The 17,103-nt window shown below is 51.0% G+C and overlaps 1 protein-coding gene across 1 annotated transcript; it reads left to right on the top strand.

The window, feature by feature from the left end:
* Nucleotides 1-5,998: 5,998 nt before the first annotated feature.
* Nucleotides 5,999-9,871, top strand: EOMES (eomesodermin). The gene is made up of 6 exons (XM_075022502.1): nucleotides 5,999-6,744; nucleotides 7,067-7,221; nucleotides 7,539-7,660; nucleotides 8,155-8,313; nucleotides 8,404-8,465; nucleotides 9,136-9,871. The coding sequence occupies exons 1-6, from the start codon at nucleotides 5,999-6,001 to the stop codon at nucleotides 9,869-9,871; spliced, it is 1,980 nt and encodes a 659-aa protein (XP_074878603.1).
* Nucleotides 9,872-17,103: the final 7,232 nt, after the last annotated feature.

Below are 17,103 nucleotides of genomic sequence, written 5' to 3'. Positions count from 1 at the left end.
ATATCAGGTGAAATTCCTCATTGTTTCTGCAATTACACGGTAGCCCACTGCTACTCGCTTTTCCAGCCCCTCGAGTTAATTGTTTTCCCACTGTAAGCCTCATACTGCATGCGTGTAGAGCAAACAAAACCCCAAATCCTCCAAAACTCATATTTCTCAGCTATTATGTTATCAGCAGGAAATATTTCATGGCTCTGACATCATAAGCCCTGAGCAGCAGGAAGTTTATCAGGGCCTTCGCATGATGAAATTGTACTTTTTAAAGTGTTAGAACAAAAAGCAGAACATCTTTTCACAGGATTTGAGCCACTAATTTTAATTGCTGCGATTTAAACAGTGCAGTTGAATCCAGGCTCTTTCAATAGCCATTTCTGATATAAAGCAGGGCAAGCAAGCCCAAATTAGCTGTTTAAAACTCTCTGTAATAGATCTGTAAATACAAATAGGATCAAACTGACCAGATCTGTGGCTATCACACCCATGTCACGGTTCCTCTTATGTTCTCACATCTCTATTGCATGGCTGTCAGGCTGGCAATGGGCACAAATCCATAAGCGAGTAAGTGATCTTGCTTTAAAACCAGGGAAGAGGTGCTAGGCATCCCTCATTAAACTTATTGGAGGGTGAAAAGGCAAGCATTTAAGAAGAGCTGTTTGGAGATCCCTATGCATGAATAATACAAAATATGAAATGTTGCTCGTAGTTACGGTTGGCTTTGTGATCCTAATTTCAGCCTCTTCCTTTCCTGACATTTTTTCAATTCCATTTGGAGCAAGGAAAGTCACCTGGAAGCTACAGCCAATTTAATACTTTTCCCATCTTCCTTCTTGTAAGTTTCCCAAATATTTGTCAATATGACAAAGGCATCCCCTTCACAAAGGCTTATGCTTTCTCGAATGGGCTTCTTTTTCTTTCTTTAGCCAATAGGGTACCATAGGCCCAATGACAAAAAGCTGTTTTGTGGTCTTACCTGGCAAAATTATCCATTGCCAAGAATTCCCTCCAAGCACTGAATATGTTTATCCTTCTCTGTGCTTATACTGCCATATTTTACTGATTAGGATCAGACCCTGCCTGGTTTTTACTAACCATTGCTTTTCCCTTCAATTTTAAATCACAGATAAGGATTTTTTAGGTGTTATTTTTCTTTTAAGGAAGAGAAAGGAAGTGACCAATAAGGCTGCTTTGAATACCACTTTCTTTTCAAATACTGTGTTTTTTCTTCCAGCTTCTGATTCATTGACTCGTGTCTGTTCTTTGTGTTCCATATACCTCGGCTAGAAAAGGCTATTCTTTACTTTCTCATTTTTATAAATTAGCCCCATACTTATTATGGGGCTTATGTATACTTATGTCCATTTTTAAAAAATGTGTATGTCTCTATGCTGCCAGTTTAAAAAGGCAGCATAGAGACTTTAAATTGGTTTTGATAGCTAAGAAAGTGGCAGCTAAATTGAATTCATTACCAAAGGGTAAAATTGCTGTTAATGTGACACCATCTCCAGTTAATACTGAAGATAACAGTTCCTTGGTTTCGTAGAGCTATTGATTTCTTCTATTTAAAGTCCATATATATCTGCTTCAACAACAGTTGACTCTACTTTTTAACCCTTTTCTGTTCGGATTTTCACAACCTCAAAGTAGATTTTAAGCTACATTTTTATCTTCACTTGTATATGTCTGCACACTGAAAATCCCACTCGGCATAAAGTAAAAGGGATTGATGCTCTTTGCAGCTATAGCAGAACTTCCTTTCGTCAGAAAATAAAGAGCATTTTCAATTAATTTAGTCTCCTAACATTCCCGTGACACAGATGGCTGTTGTCTGTGTCTGACAGATGAAACAACCTGAGCACTGAAAGGGTGTGGCTGGCTTCTTCATAAAAATAGCCCCTGAAGTTAAGCGACAAGCTGAAATGCCAAGCCTTACACAGGCATATTTATACTTCCTTGATTTTTCTGAGGGCTGTAAGCAGTCAACAGCCTTGAAAAGAAAGGCAACTAGATTTAAAAAAAAAAAAGGAAGCACTCACATATGACTGGCCACAGCTGAAATACCTCTGATTTAGTGATTTTAAAAATGATGTTGAAAGATGGTGGAAAACTGGAAGTCCCACGGATGCATTTAAAAGTATCCTCTTTCATTTGACTAGCCAGATACTCTGTATGTAGTTGAAGGGGGGAAAAAGCGAGACTGGATAACTGGAAAAATAGAAAATCTACAAAATCCCAGCACAAACTTGACATAAAGGTGAAAGTATTGAAGCCCTTTGGGAATCAGATGCTAGCAAATTGAAGACGACACCCAGAAATTGACAGAATATTTTTAAGTAAAACCAGACAAGGAAAAAAATTACCTCACAAAACTATTCAAATGTAGCATTCAGAAAATACCTGTCAGTCCTGCCATGGTGACAGCAGGACTTCAAGAAAAGAATACGGTGATGGAACAGCATGGCAGGTGATTCTGATAACCAAAATTTTTAAGGTGTCCGTATAGACCCAGCGGGGGGGGTGTGGGGGGTGTGTGTCTGTATCCATATTTATATGGATAAAAGACATCTACGACTATAAATGGTGATATATGGATTTCCATAAATGTATATATACACATATATAGGTGTACAACAGCCTGACAGGATGTGTTTTATGGTTCCCAATTTCTTTTCCTCTCTTAGGCCCTACTGAGCAGGGTACTTCCATTGAACAGTTTCAGTACCACGAGTCCAAGCAATTTGTTGAAGCAGGGAGCTGTTTTCCGATACGCTGACCTCCGACGAAAGAGGAAAGGGCTCAATCCCAGCCCGAAAGTGAAGGATGAAATACTTCAGTACAGTGTGACTCCACTGTAAGTTAGGCTGCAGAAAATGAGCTCTTCTGGAACAGCTTTTTTAGTCAGAGACACCCCTTATTTGAATAAACCCCAGGAGTATATTTGAATAAAGCCCAACAAAACAAGATAATCTGTAACCCTTCAAAGACCTACATTTTCTTTCAACATTCTTTTTGTGGTTTGGAGGTTATTTTAGTAGATTTACGAACCTAACATGCTCCTTTCTGTTTCATCAGTCTGCTGTTTCTGCAGTGTTATCTCTAAGATAACATCTAAAGGGTTGCGGGACCCATTCAGAAATCTCCAGTCCCACACATGACTGAAACATCCCGCAGCTTCTTACAGCGATGTTCCCCGGCCAGACCCCAAAGAGGTCCCGGGCGAGGAGTAACGATGGAGCCGGCTTGCAGGGGGCCGGGGAGGGGGGGGGGCAATCCCACCGTTGCCTCCCTGACCCCCAGGAAAGGGAGATTTGCAAGGTAAGGGAATGACAAATAATGAGTCCCAAGAGTTTGAGTCTGGCTGGTGACTGCAGTAGTAACTTTAATTTGCGGGGTGCGAGGAAGCGGGGGGGAACTACAGTCCGTACCGTACCGTACCGTACGGAGTGAATGAACAAGCCCCCGAGTTACAGGCGGTTCCCTCGAACCCTCGCACGGCCGCAGTGCCGCTGAAGGTCTCCGGGAAGCCTTGCCGTACGGGGCTCCCGGGGCGGGGGGGCGGGTCAGCCCCGGCCCCGGCCTCCCCTACCGCCGCCGCCGGGCCCCTGGCTCGGCCGGAGCTGCGGGGTGCGAGGCAGGGATCGAGGCCAGGCTGCCGCTCTCCCGAGCTGAGCTGAAAATAATCCCGAGTCTGGAACGAGCTGGACGAATCCTTCGTTCGTTAGGGAAAGCCTCCCCCCGAGGCGTATTTCGAAGAAAATTGAAAAGGTCTCCCTTTCCCAGGGTGGCCACAGTTTTCCTGCCCCCCCTCCCCGCCCCCTCCGAGACAGTGCAATCCGCAGGAAAGCTAAGCAACATCGAAAGCTTTTCTACCTTTCTCTGTTAAACGCGAGGTTAGCCGAGTTTTGGAAGAAAAAACAGCAGCAGCCTTGAACTACGCGGCACCTGTCCCGCGGGGATGTTTTAAATCATGGGACCCTTTCAGCCTATGATATCGTAAAATTAGCTCCCTTAAATTCTACGCAGTAGCTTTGCAAAATTTCCTTCCGTCTCTGCCCTAGCCCAGGAAAGGCAGAGCCCGAGGGAGCGGGCTGTCGGAGTAGAGCCCCGGGCGGGGGCCGGCCCCGCCGAGAGCCGCACCGGGGTTCGCCGGCCGCGGGAAGGGACGCAGAGGTTCAGGCCGGCAGGATGCTCCTCGTTTTGTTTTGCTTTCAAAGCAGGGCAGCCCGGCCGGGCTCTGCTCCCCTCCTCGCCCCGCAGTGAACGCGAGCACCTTGCCGAGAGGCAGCTCGGGGAAAGGGCAGCAGCGCGCAGCGGCCAGTCCGCTTCGTGCCGGAGCGTCGGGCTTCTCCGGCACGTTTTTGTTGCCTTCCTCGGTCGGACGAGATCAACGCAAAAATTGGGCCAAATGTTATCCCGGAGAGAACGGGTGGTTAGGGCTGGGGGTGGGAGGGCGGTGGTGGTCTTCCAGAACCTGTCCTAGGCTCCCGCCTGTGTGGCCGCAGCCGGCGGTGGCCACATCAGGGGCCGGTTCCCCCGACTCTGGGCTCCTGACCTCCGAGCCGCCCGTGCCTGTCCCCTGCCTCGGCGGGCACCGCCGGGCACCCACCGCCACCCGCGACCGTGCCGGCGCCCAACTTGCGCAAAGAGCCGCATCCCCGCGGGGCCCCGCCTGCGCCTCTGCCCCGGCGTCTGGCGGCCGCCGTCAAATTGTTGGCGATTGATTTCAGTTGCCCCGATGCGGCGCGGCGCGGCACGGCACGGCACGGCGGCAGCGGCGGGTGGGCGAGCAGTGGGCGAGCGGGGCGAGGCGGCGGCGGGGCGGGCGGCAGAGCTCGGCGGCTCCAGCCCGGCCGCTCCCCCGCGCCCGGCGGGTCCTTCCGTCAGGCAACGAAATCCCCGCTGCTCGGCGGGTCTGGTTTAAAATTCAGCCGTGAGGAGGAGGCAGGTTTTCGCAGCGCTCCCTGCGAGCTGGCTGGCGGCGAGTAGAGGGCGAGGGGCTGCGGATTTGCAGCTGCAATTCGTTCGCGCGGGCTCTGCCCGCTCCGCAAAATCACACGGGCATCTACAGCTTCCTAGTGCTGTTCCCTCACCCTTTGGGGCAAAAGGCTCCGATATTTTGCGCTGAGAGCGAGCGCCAGACCTGACACCCGCCTGAATCATAAATCTGCCTTCCCGGTGGGAGATGCTGAAGGGGAACGCGGGTTGCGAAAAACCGACTGCCCAGTGCCTGAAAACAAATTGCGAACCAAGCCCGCCGCTTCCCACAGAGCCGTCCCCGATAAGGTGAAACGTCGCCCCCGTGATAACGATGCTGCCCGGGGAGCGGAGAGGGGGAAGGCGGCTGTTGGCCTCCGCTGAGGCACAAGCCCGATTGTTTGAACGGCGAGACGGCCAGCGCGGGGGTAGCGGGGCTAGTGTCACCCGCCCCGTCTCAGCGGCCCGGCGGATCGCCGCCCTCGCTCCCCGCTGGGTGCCGGGTCTGGGACCGGCTCTCTCTCCCCCCCCCCCCGTTTTCCCTTTCGTCCCCATCCCTCGCTCCCCGCCGCGGATACTCCCCTCCGTGCCCGAGCGGCTGTGCGCCCGGGAGGACGGTGCCACCTCTGCAAAAGGTCTTTTTTTTGGGGGGGGGGAGTCGGGACCTTCACTGCGGCCACCGCGGAGTGATGCGGGAGCTCCGCTCGCTCCGAGCGGCACGGGGGCACGGGGAGGGCCGTAGCCCCTCCGGCTGCGGGGAGGGGGGCACACACCAGAGTCACAGGTGACTTGTTCCAATTAGTAGCTGTCTAATTAAATTAGTGTCACGCGGCCCAGCCAATGGGCCGGCGGGGGTGGAGGGCGGCGATGAGACAGCCCGGCCCAAGCCCCTCCCCGGCGGCCCGAGGAGCCCGGCGCGCCGGTATAAATCGCCTCGGCGGAGCCCCGCCGCAGCGCTGCGCTGCGCGGCCGCGGGTCGGGGTCGGCACCGGACCGCGCGGGCGCTCCGCCGCACCGCCCACCGAGGATGCAGCTGGGCGAGCCGCTGCTGGCGGCGGCGGGGGCCCTGCCGGGCGCCCCCTTCTACCCTCTGGAAGGCGGCGGACGCGGCGGCGGGGCAGGAGCGGGAGCCGGGGCCGGCGGCGGGTCCCGCGGGCCGCCCCGGCCGGGCTCGCCGCCGCGCCTCGACCTGGACAAGACGCCCAAGAAGTTCGCGGCGGCCCCGGCCATGCTGGGCGAGGCGGAGGCGGGCGAGCCGCCCTTCGCCCCCCCCAAGCCGGACGGCCGCAAGGCCACCCCCTGCGGGGAGGAGGAGCTGCCCCCGGCCGCCGCCCGCTACTCCATGGACAGCCTCAGCCCCGAGCGCTACTACCTGCAGTCCCCCGGGCCGCCGGGGGCCGAGCTGGGGGGGCCCTGCGCCCTCTTCCCCTACCCGCCGCCGGCGCAGCACGGCACCGTCTACCAGCCGCCCGGCGGGCCGCGCTACCCCTACGGCTCGGTACTGTCGCCGGGCGGCTTCGCGGGCGCCGTCTGCCCGCCCGGCGGCCGGGCGCAGTTCGGCGGCGGCGGCGGGTACCAGTACGGGCAGGCGGCGGCCGGCGGAACCCTCTACGGCCCGTACCCGGCGGCGTCGGGCTCCTGCGGCGGGCTAGGGGCGCTGGGGGTGCCGGCCGCCGGCCCGGGGCTGCGGGCGCAGGTCTTCCTCTGCAACCGGCCCCTCTGGCTCAAGTTCCACCGGCACCAGACGGAGATGATCATCACCAAGCAGGGCCGGTAAGCGGGCAGGGGGCGGGCCGAAACGGAGGGAAGCGGGGCGGGGGGACGCCCGCGGCCGCTCCGTGCTGGGCAGCGCTGCCCGCTCCACCGGGAAGGAGCTGCGCGCCCTCCCCCTCGGGAGTGCCTCCGGCCCGGCGATGCCGTCCTCGAAAAGCGGCTCTCCCGATTTCTCCCGCGGCCGGGGGATGAGGCGGGGGTCGGTCGGGGCTCGCCGCTCGCCTCCTTGGTCTCCTCGGTGGCGGGACGGAGCTGCCGCCGGAGCCCGCGCCCCCTTCCCCGGCCCGCCTTGCATGCCGTGTGCTTTTCCTCCCCTCCCCAGGAGAATGTTTCCTTTCCTGAGCTTTAACATCACCGGCCTCAACCCCACGGCCCACTACAACGTCTTCGTGGAGGTAGTGCTGGCGGACCCCAACCACTGGCGTTTCCAGGGGGGCAAGTGGGTGACCTGCGGCAAAGCCGACAACAACATGCAAGGTAGGTGCGGGTTCTCCGGGGTCTCCCCGCCGCCTTCCCCTGCGGATCGGCTTCCCAGAAAGGGTTCCCGCTTCCCCCCGCCTCTGCAGGGTCTTCCCCACCCCCGGCATCCCGCTGCGGGCAGAGCTACGCTTTTAAGGGCGTCTTGCAACTTTTTTTTCACGCCCCGGTGTGCGAGGTTGTGCGGGAGCGGGGACATCGGGGACCCGAGGTGCTGCCCGGGCGCTGCCGCCTGCCCTGCCCCGCTGCTCCGAGCCGCCGGCGGTGGAACAAAGCGCCTGTGCCCGGCAGGCGCTTTACTGGCTTATTTTCCGCAGGCAACAAGGTGTACGTCCACCCTGAGTCGCCCAACACCGGGGCTCACTGGATGAGGCAGGAGATTTCTTTCGGGAAACTGAAGCTAACGAACAATAAAGGTGCTAACAACAACAACGCGCAGGTAAATGGTGGTGGGGGTGTGTGTGTGTGTGTGTAGGCAGGCTTGAGGGGCTCTTGGTGGCCCAGCCAGGGGACCCCTGGGATTTCAGGGCTTTACAGCATTTCATCGAGCTGCTAGATGTGACTTGTTCACTTCTTGAACTGGATCGTAGATCTTGTTTCCTTTGCTTGTCCTTATAAAGACAATTAGAAATGTCAGAAATAGATGTGTGAATTTCTTTGGTTTTAGGCAATAATATATCTATTTCTGGAGTTGCTCAAAGTGGGAGTGTAGCTGATAGCTCTTGATTTCCTGCATTTACAGATTTTAGCATATAACCTAGTGAAACAGGGCTACAAGCTGTGAATCATCTCCTCTTAATAGTTAAAATTGCTCTATTCCCATGTCAAAAAAGATTAAAATTTACAGGAAGAAAGTGTTAGGCTATAAAATAGATGTTTTAATGTTAGATGCAGTTTGTCTAAAGATCTTATCTCTTTCATGGTTTCTTTTAGATGATAGTACTGCAATCTCTACATAAGTACCAGCCCCGGCTTCACATTGTGGAAGTGACTGAAGATGGTGTTGAAGATCTGAATGATTCCTCAAAGACTCAAACATTTATTTTCCCTGAAACGCAGTTCATAGCAGTTACAGCGTATCAAAACACTGATGTAAGCATGGATGTATAAAATGACAATTAAGAATAAAATTGTCTTGTGAGTTCACTGTCTCATCTTGCTATATTCTGCTTTCACTTTTAGATTACCCAGCTCAAAATTGACCATAATCCTTTTGCAAAAGGTTTCAGAGACAACTATGACTCGTAAGTACACTTCTGTCTTCTCTGCAGCTGTCTCTTGGAGGCATGATTTTGGCCTGAAATGTGTGTGGAAGAGTGTTTCTTTAGTCACTACTTCAGTTATGCAGGACTAGTGATACTTCTACTGGCTGCTTTGCTAGCTGATGTGCTCCTACCAAAGGCATTAAACATCTGCTTGGATAGTTACTGTATTGTCTTGATGACCTGTCTTTCAGCAGGCTTCTGAATTTTGGTAGAAAATTTTTACTGGCAGAACCTAGCTGGCCTGTGGATTGGCAGTAGTGTATCAGGTATCTTCACAGAGTAGGCAGCTGCTTCAAACTGTCAGCAGAAGACTTGCCTAATGCTCGCTCTCTAGCATCAAATGGCCTTTGAAAAGCCGGAGCTATACGTATACAGCTATGGTTTCTGGGAGGAAGGTGCTGCACCCCATTTAAAATGGGTTGGCTGGCAGAGAACAGTGTATACTTGTAACAGCAAGATAATAAATTTTACACTGCTCTAAGAAACAACCTGAACTCCTAAGCTGGATAAAAATGAACATCCAGTTAAATGTAGTTGTGATTCTAACTAAGAAATAACTCAGTTTCTTCCTATTTGTGTGTTTGTTTTGTTTTACTATCACACTGGAATTGTAAAGAACAACACTCAGTATTTCTCTTTTATGTCGTAGCATGTACACAGCTTCAGAAAATGACAGATTAACTCCATCTCCCACGGATTCTCCTAGATCCCACCAGATTGTTCCTGGTGCCCGATACAGCGTGCAACCATTCTTCCAAGAACAGTTTGTCAACAACCTGCCCCCAGCCAGGTTTTACAATGGTGAGAGAACTGTCCCTCAGACAAATGGCTTGCTCTCCCCTCAGCAGAATGAAGAGGTGGCCAGCCCTCCCCAGCGGTGGTTTGTTACGCCTGTACAGCAGCCCAGTGCCAACAAACTGGACATGAACTCTTATGAGACAGAGTATTCTCCTAGCACCTTGCTCCCTTACAGCATTAAATCCCTCCCCCTTCAGACATCTCATGCTCTGGGATACTACCCTGACCCAACATTTCCATCCATGGCAGGCTGGGGGAGCAGGGGCTCTTACCAGCGAAAAATGACAACAGGATTACCTTGGACCTCCAGAACAAGTCCTCCAGGTTTCTCTGAAGACCAGCTTTCCAAGGAAAAGGTGAAAGAAGAAATTGGCTCATCCTGGATAGAGACTCCACCCTCCATAAAGTCTCTAGATTCAAATGATTCTGGGGTCTACACGGGTGCTTGTAAGAGAAGACGGCTCTCCCCTAGCACTTCCAGCAATGAAAACTCCCCGACTATGAAATGTGAGGACATTAATGCTGAGGACTATAGCAAGGACACTTCAAAAGGCATGGGCTACTACGCATTCTATACTAGTTCTTAAAGCATCCTTTTATTCAAATTGGCTAATTTCTTTCAGGGTGGCCTTGGTTTTTTTGCATTACAATTGCCAAAAAGACTCTTGCCTTCCACCTTGAATTGTTGTGTGCAATTCTAAAGAAGGTGCCAAAGCTTTTTGAGTGTTGCAGGTAGCGAAGTAGGGAAAGAGTGAACTATGGTAGAATTCTTCCCCTCTTTTAGAAGGAACCACATGTGGAAGCTGTAAGCAGGAGCCTAGATTTTTACAGTGTGGCTTATTTATTGGAGACACTAAAGTGTACAGTTTGGCTTGGCTCAGAGGCCTGATCAAATCTATGCACTCCTGAGCAAGGAAATAGGGGGGTAGGATCCCAAATTTAACTTTCTCTCCTGCTTCCCCCTCTGATAAAAGGAGGCTGGGTTGCAGGGAGCTGCACAAATGCTATGTTCTGTTCTAGATAGAGCTGGTTTCTTCAACCTGTTTCTGCAGCAGTTGGCTAAGTTGGATATTGCTCAGCTAAGGCTTTCTTTGGCAGAAGATAGCCAAAATAAGGCCTGCTTGCCAGGCAGGATTTTGACTTGAAGGTCTTGTTACTGATGATGGGGTTACAATGACCAAATCTGACTTTTCTTAGTTTAGAACTTGCATTAAGAAAACCCCCATGCTTCCATTCCAAAAGCCTAACCTTTACTGAGGTGGCCAAAAAAAGCGCAAAGTGTACAGTTGTGTTTTGTCTAGGTACACTGTAGAATATTGTGGAATAATGTATAAATAGTTGACCTATAGCTGTTCAGTCAGAAGGACCTCTGGTGGTACTTTGAAGTTCAAAAGGCTTTTTTTTTGTTACTCGAACTTAGCATATGGAACGTTGCAAAAAAACATGAACAAATTTCTATTTACATGTATGTAAAGTGACTTTTTCAGCTGCCCTGTACAAAACTGGAAGTGATGTAACTTACCCATTCTTCTTGCCTATAGTTTCAGCCATTTTAAACTGATCAACCCTAGAGCACTGGCACACAAACTTCTCCCAACAAAACTTGGTTCTGTTTTCTTTTTCTATGTACATAGTAGTAATTTTTAATAAATGTGGTGGTGCCGGGGATAAGAGTGGGGGTGGCTCTGTGCCTCTTCTTTGCCTCTATGGGGTGTCCCAGCTGGGGGGGGGGGAGGAGGAGGGAGTACAATCCTTGGGGGCTGAGTTGTCTCTGAATGTAGCAATCCCTTGCAAAGTTTCTCCTTGCAGCTTTATCCCTGGCACTGTGCTCATTTGGATGCTGCTATCTGTGTGTGGTTGGTTGGGGTTTTTTTGCTGGTGGTGGTGGTTTTTTTATGTCTATATATAGATATATATCTCACGGTTTGTCACAGTTCTCCTATGCATCCCCTGCAAGCTCTGAGCACCCCCCTCCCCCCCCGGCTTGGTCCAAAAATCCGACGGTGCCTCTTTTCCCCTACCTCCCCCCCCTTCTGCGAGGCTGCGGGAGGCGAGGTGTGAGCTCAGCCCTCGTCCCGGGGAGCGACTTGTGAACTAAGCTCGCCTCCCCCAACAACAGCGGGGCCGGCCCCTGCTCGCCCCCTCCGTTTCCCGGAACACGGTAAGAAATTCCCCTGCCCGCTTATCTGGGGAGAAAGCCCCTCCTGGCAGAGCAATTGAATCCCGGCTCCCGCGGCAGCGGGACCTTTCCTGAGGATATGCAGACAGTAATGGGATTAAACTGTTAGCGATGCCCGGCTGCAAACAAAATAAACCAGGGGCTCAGGCTGGGGCCCTCCCCGGAGGAGGTAACGCGATCGGGGGGCGCTGGCAGCGGCCCCCGGGAGGCTTCCCCCCTACCCCCCGCTCCGGAGCGGAGAGCGGCGGATTTCCGAGGAGATTTCGATCAGCTCTTCACTTCTGGGTGCGAGGCTCCGGCTCTGCGCGCTGGCAAAGGAAACAAATCGGTGTCCCAGCAGCTCTCCCCCTGCACGAGGAGTCACATCCGATTTGGGACAGAAGGGGACCCGCGGTAATTTCTAAGCGACTACGGACGGAATACGGTTTGGGGGGTTCGGTTTTGGTTTTTTTGGGGGGTTGGGTCCCCCCCCCCCCCCCGTATTTTTTCTTCTAAGGGGGGGATACTCCCTCCCGGTAAAGCCCCCTGTAAAGGCGGGCTGTCCCCCGTTTCCCGCCGGGCGGTGCAGTGGCACGCCGGCCGCTCCTCGCCCGCCCTTCCCGCGCTGCAAACGCCGATGATACAGCGCTCAGGAGCACGATTCCGCCGCGGAGTGTTATTAAAAGCTGTATATTTTTGCACTGCGCGGTAAAAAAAGAACTTAATACTTGTGAAAAGTTCTCACACTGTTTAATAGAAACGTAAGTGCCTGGCTGGCCCCAATTAACACCTTGTGATTATAATGCATTCCTAAAACGGGGTGTCAGACGCCAAATTGTGAATAAAGGTATCTAATTAATCTTCATAGGATGACACCGATAAACAACTCTATATTTAAATAAAGATCAAGGAACTGAATGCTTCTTATTTGTTTACATTAACAGAAGATAAAGTTAACTACCCTTGCACTTTGCTTCTTAATGTGATTTACTGAGACAAACAGCAGGCTCCGGGTGGAGAGCCCCGCCTAGCCTCGGCGGGCTTTTTATCGCGGATTTGGAGGGAGGGGGCGTCCCCGAGGATGACTGCCCCTTCCTCCACAGCCCCGACACCCGCGGGCAAGGCGGGCGTGTGCCGGGAAACACGGCACCTTCTCGCAGCTTGCAGGCAGAAGACGCTGTGAGGAAAGGCGTCCGTCGGCCCCGTCCGTCCCTGCGATTTCGGTAGCTCTCGCATGGAAACTGCGTGCGACTTTGAAACGACAGCTGGACGGGAATGGGGGGCAAGCAGCGTCTAGAGGAAAATAAATAAATAAATAAATAGTTGTTTACACCATTGCGGTGGTGTGCAGTGAGAAAGCCTGCTCGGTGAAGCTGCAAAACCCAGTTCTCGGTTAAAGGAAAATCCGGAGCTCCGCGGCCGTTGGCTGGAGCCCGCCCGCTTCTGCTTCGATCCCTGCGGGCGAAGGCGCCACCGGCTCTGCACGCCTCGGGGGCTCCGCTCCTTTTCCCCGCGGGCCCCGGGAAACGGGGGTACACCGGTGTAACCATTTGATGCCGTTCCCCGCGAATTAGCAATTCTCTAGGATATTTCCCCACTGAGCCGAGGGAGCGGTTCGGCGCTTTGCGTGCATGGGCGCCCGGCGGGGCAATAGAGGCAGAGGAGGTGGGCTCGTCCGAGGGACTGAGACTATTTCCTCACCAAAGACTCTGTTTTTTGGGGTTTTTTTCGTTAAAGCAGACCCGACAGGTCATCGCCTCTTCCTCCTGTCCTCTTTGCAGCGGTACGTCGGGAGCAACCGTCTGATTTTTGTAATTTTTGTTTGTTTTTTTTTTTTTTCAACGAAACTTCGTCTCTTGCTGCTCGCCTCAAACTGTATCGCTGGTGCTTCACACCTGGGCGGGAAAACGAAACGACCCCGAAATGCTGCTTCTTCCAATGGAGTCTGTCCGACCCCCTCGGGAGAAAAGGCTCCTTCCTCGCCGCGGCGGTCTCAGCACTCCGGGGAGGAAGGAGCAGGTATTTTTCGGTGTGTTTTCTCTTCGAGTAATGCGATGGGGTTTTACTTTCGGTCTGAATTTCTGCTTCCCACCTTCCTCAAGGCCGCCCTTTCACCAGCTGCTTGCTTGTTACCTCCTCCTCTCTGAGGGGAGCGGGCGTTAACGGCGGGGGGTTTCCCGGGAACGGTTATTTTTACAGCCCCCTTCGGCCGCCGCCGCCCTCCCCTCAGGGCCGCCTCAGCGCGGCGGAGCTGAGGCGGCCCTGAGGGGAGGGCGGCGGCGGCCGAAGGGGGAATAGGCCCGCGGTGCCTCCTGCGGTACCGTTAGGCTTCAGAAATGCCCCTTCCCGTCGGGACTACAGGCTAGGGGGGCCGTGGGACCCTGGCCCTAGGGAGAAAATGGCGCCGAGGGGGTTGAGGTGAGGGAGACGGGGCCTGCCGGTGCTTCCCTCCTGCCTCTCCACCTCATGAAGCTGGGATTTGCCACCATCGGTGCTGCTATTATTATTATTATTCACTGTTTTTCCCACTTTTTTTTGTACATACAAGCCCATTCCCCAGTCTCTTGAGGTATCTGTAGCCCACTCCTCCCCTTCCAAAATCTCTATATCCCTGTTCATAATGAGTATGGCTAATATAAATATTAATCTAATCCTTGTTGGAAGGATTTTAGTGCTTGCTGGATATCACAAATATGTAATCCAGGGGAGAATGATATTAGGCTGAAAGTGCGGAGTGCAAAATATGATTTGAATAAAATGATAGGGTGGTATCTAATATTTCCTTTAGGGAGTACTATGCTCTGAGCTGTCACAACCGATTGTGTAAATAGACGAGACTGAGGGATGTGATCCTAATCATATTGATGAAACATTCATCTGAAAGACCGAGCACAACCAGAAGGGACTCACTAGGAATACAATTAAATCCTAATCTGGGGAGGAGGAATACTCTGCAGGCTTTCCCCTAACCTTCCGCCCTCTCCCTCATTTTCATTTTGGAGTCAAATAAAATGCAGGATAGGAAGAAGAAATAAAGGAGAGATGAAGTGCTGGGTGGTTTGCCTGCCTGAAGGACTGCATTAACACAGCGAGTGCTGGGTGGGAAGGAGGTAAAGCTGCAGTCCTGACCCTGCAGATAATAAAAAATAAAGGCTTTACTCACAGGGTAGCTACCTGCTTGCAGAGGGTTTTCACATGTGAGTGGTGTTAATCACGTGCAGGAGGCCTCTGTGTCTGGAGGAAGAGTCTCTCTCCCACCTGGGCTTTGACCATCAGCTCAGTCCCAGGCTTGTGAGCAAAATTTACTCTTCTGTCTGTTGTATGCCATTTAATTTCCATCTGCAGCAGGGAACTGATTTTTTGCTGATAATATTTATTAGCAAAGGGGTTATTTTCCAACCCTCCATCAGCTGGTTCCTGTCTGGCCCTCATTGTCATGGTCTCAGACTGTCTTTCAGTAGTGTAGTGCGTTGGGTGAAATGGCATCAGGCAGTTTGTCTTCCCTGCATATGGTGATAATCTCCTCTGATCATGAAAGAAATAGGTTAGCTACTCCTGTAAGAGTACCAACCTATTTTGTCCGTTGTCCCTCAAAGGATGGTCTGAGATGATGGATGGGGCAAGGCTCTATTTGTGGTTCCTGTAACTACTAAAACCAACTTTTCATCCCTTCTTGCTTTTGGGGAAGGTATGGAACAGGTGCATTTTCTTAATGCAGACCACCTTTTGGTTTATACCACTGAAGTGAATTCAAGCTATGAATACCTGGATTCACATAATGATCTTTGAAGCTTGAAAAGCAGTCTGTCATCTTCATCCTGCCACTGTTTAAAGTTAGGCTTCCTTTGAGTGTCTAAGACCCAAATCTGATCTGATGTTTTTAGAGCTTTTTCAAAGTATCCAGTCTTTTATCAGCAAGCTCAGGCAAAGAGCAAGGTGAGTTCCTTCTGCCTGAAGTTTTCTCCATGGAAAGAAGGGCCCCAAAGACAACATTCAGTTCTTTTTCAGTGGGGCATGATGTCTGTAAATGAGGGAAGGCTGCGTGGAGTGGGACATCAGTTAACAAATCTGTAGCAGGAGCTCCATGTAAGTCCATACTCTCTTCCACTGAAGTATGAGCTCTGCAGTTTTATGGTTTACAGAAGGACTCTTATGGTTGAAGTAGGCACTACTAAAGTGGCTGTAACATAAAGTTGTACCATTTTAGCAGGTTTGGGAATGAAACTTCATGTTAGGGCTCTTCTGTACTGTGATTGTATATACTGAGAGCAAAGGAGTCAGTTCTGTTATGATCCTTTGTTTTCTTACAAAAGGGTTAGGTTTTTGTAGTGCAGATAGGGCACTAATTGTTAAACTTCATGAACAGCTGTAATCCCATTTGTCCATAAAGCAATACAGTCTTGGTAAATTGCTTGGCATAGTTGCAAATTTCCTTTGAGGAAGAAAACTTTCTTCGGAAACTAATTGGTTTGTAATGTGTTAGCGCTTGCTTGTTCTTAGTGATAAGTTTTCAATAGCACAAATATTATTACTTTCCTCTCCTTACTTCCTGTGCTGTGTAAGAATATAAGAACATGAGATTCCCGCCCTAATGAAGATATAATTTGAGCAAGGAGAGCTCTTAAACTGATGCTTTAGAGGACATACCAATGCAAAGAAGACTTTTCAGGAGCTATTCACAATAGCAGGTAAATATTATCCTATCTCTTACTCCAGGTAGGACAGATAAAGCCTTTCCTGTGTAGCCTTGTCTCCACTGATACATCAGGTAGCTTATTTTCCAGTAGCTTTTTGTTTTATGTCTCAAGATTATTATTAACCCAGCTTTTCTGTTACTTGCTTTCAGCGAAGGCAGGATTCTGCTCTGCTGCCTTTAACTTGCAACTCCTTAGCAGGGTCATTTCAGAGGAAAGATTAGGTGAATTTCTTGTTTTGGGTGGAAATGTCTTTGATCCGGAAGAAGAATTATGACAAAACCTGTGTCATTTGAATGGTTTTGGTTTTACTTACAGAATGAGTAATGTTCCTAAAGTTTGTGGCAGCAATGGTCTGAATAGCAGATAAATCTGCATTGTAAAGCTCCATTTCAAATGTACAATATATTTCTCTACTTGATCTGCTTAAATTATATGTACATAATAAACCCCTGGAAATGCCTGCTGTCAGGATGGGCCAGTGAATAAGAGTAGTGGATTGGAAGTGAAGAATCAGGTTATTTTCCAGTCAGATCAATTCTCTAATTTAGTTCACTGTGCAGCAGCAGAAATGCTTGTGCTGGCACCAAACAGAAAGAAGAAACAGAGCAGCGTGTAAGAGTGAAAAACTTACATACATATTCGTGCCAGGGGTGCTGGTGTCTGCTTTCATCAGTTTAAGCAGCAGTATTCATGATTTTTTTTTTAATTTTTTTTCTTCCCCCACAATAACTGCACATGACAGCTAATGCCTGGATGATGAAGTCCATACCCAAAGTCGTGGCCAGTTTAGGTACCAGTCTTCAAAAGCATTTAAGGAGCTTGGTATAAACACTCTGACTGGAAAACTGTGAGGGGGCTTTCAGGTCGGGTAGAGGTACCACAGTGGTAGAATCACAGCATTTAGGTAGCTGTGGGAGTATGGTGAAGCATAGGTTTAGAGCACCTCTCATACGCCACAGCAGCT

The sequence above is a fragment of the Buteo buteo genome, chromosome 2 (assembly GCF_964188355.1).
Source record: "Buteo buteo chromosome 2, bButBut1.hap1.1, whole genome shotgun sequence".
Lineage (NCBI taxonomy): Eukaryota > Metazoa > Chordata > Aves > Accipitriformes > Accipitridae > Buteo > Buteo buteo.
The sequence above is the reverse complement of the archived record's forward strand: the minus strand, read 5'-3'. Positions and strand labels throughout refer to the sequence as shown.

What these genes read in the sequence shown, in the direction of transcription:
- EOMES (XM_075022502.1), top strand. Translation starts at nt 5,999, where the DNA reads ATGCAGCTGGGCGAGCCGCTGCTGGCGGCGGCGGGGGCCCTGCCGGGC. An exon ending in ATCATCACCAAGCAGGGCCG is followed by an intron (nt 6,745 to 7,066) that starts GTAAGCGGGCAG and finishes TCCCCTCCCCAG; the next exon opens with GAGAATGTTTCCTTTCCTGA. An exon ending in TTCAGAGACAACTATGACTC is followed by an intron (nt 8,466 to 9,135) that starts GTAAGTACACTT and finishes TTTATGTCGTAG; the next exon opens with CATGTACACAGCTTCAGAAA.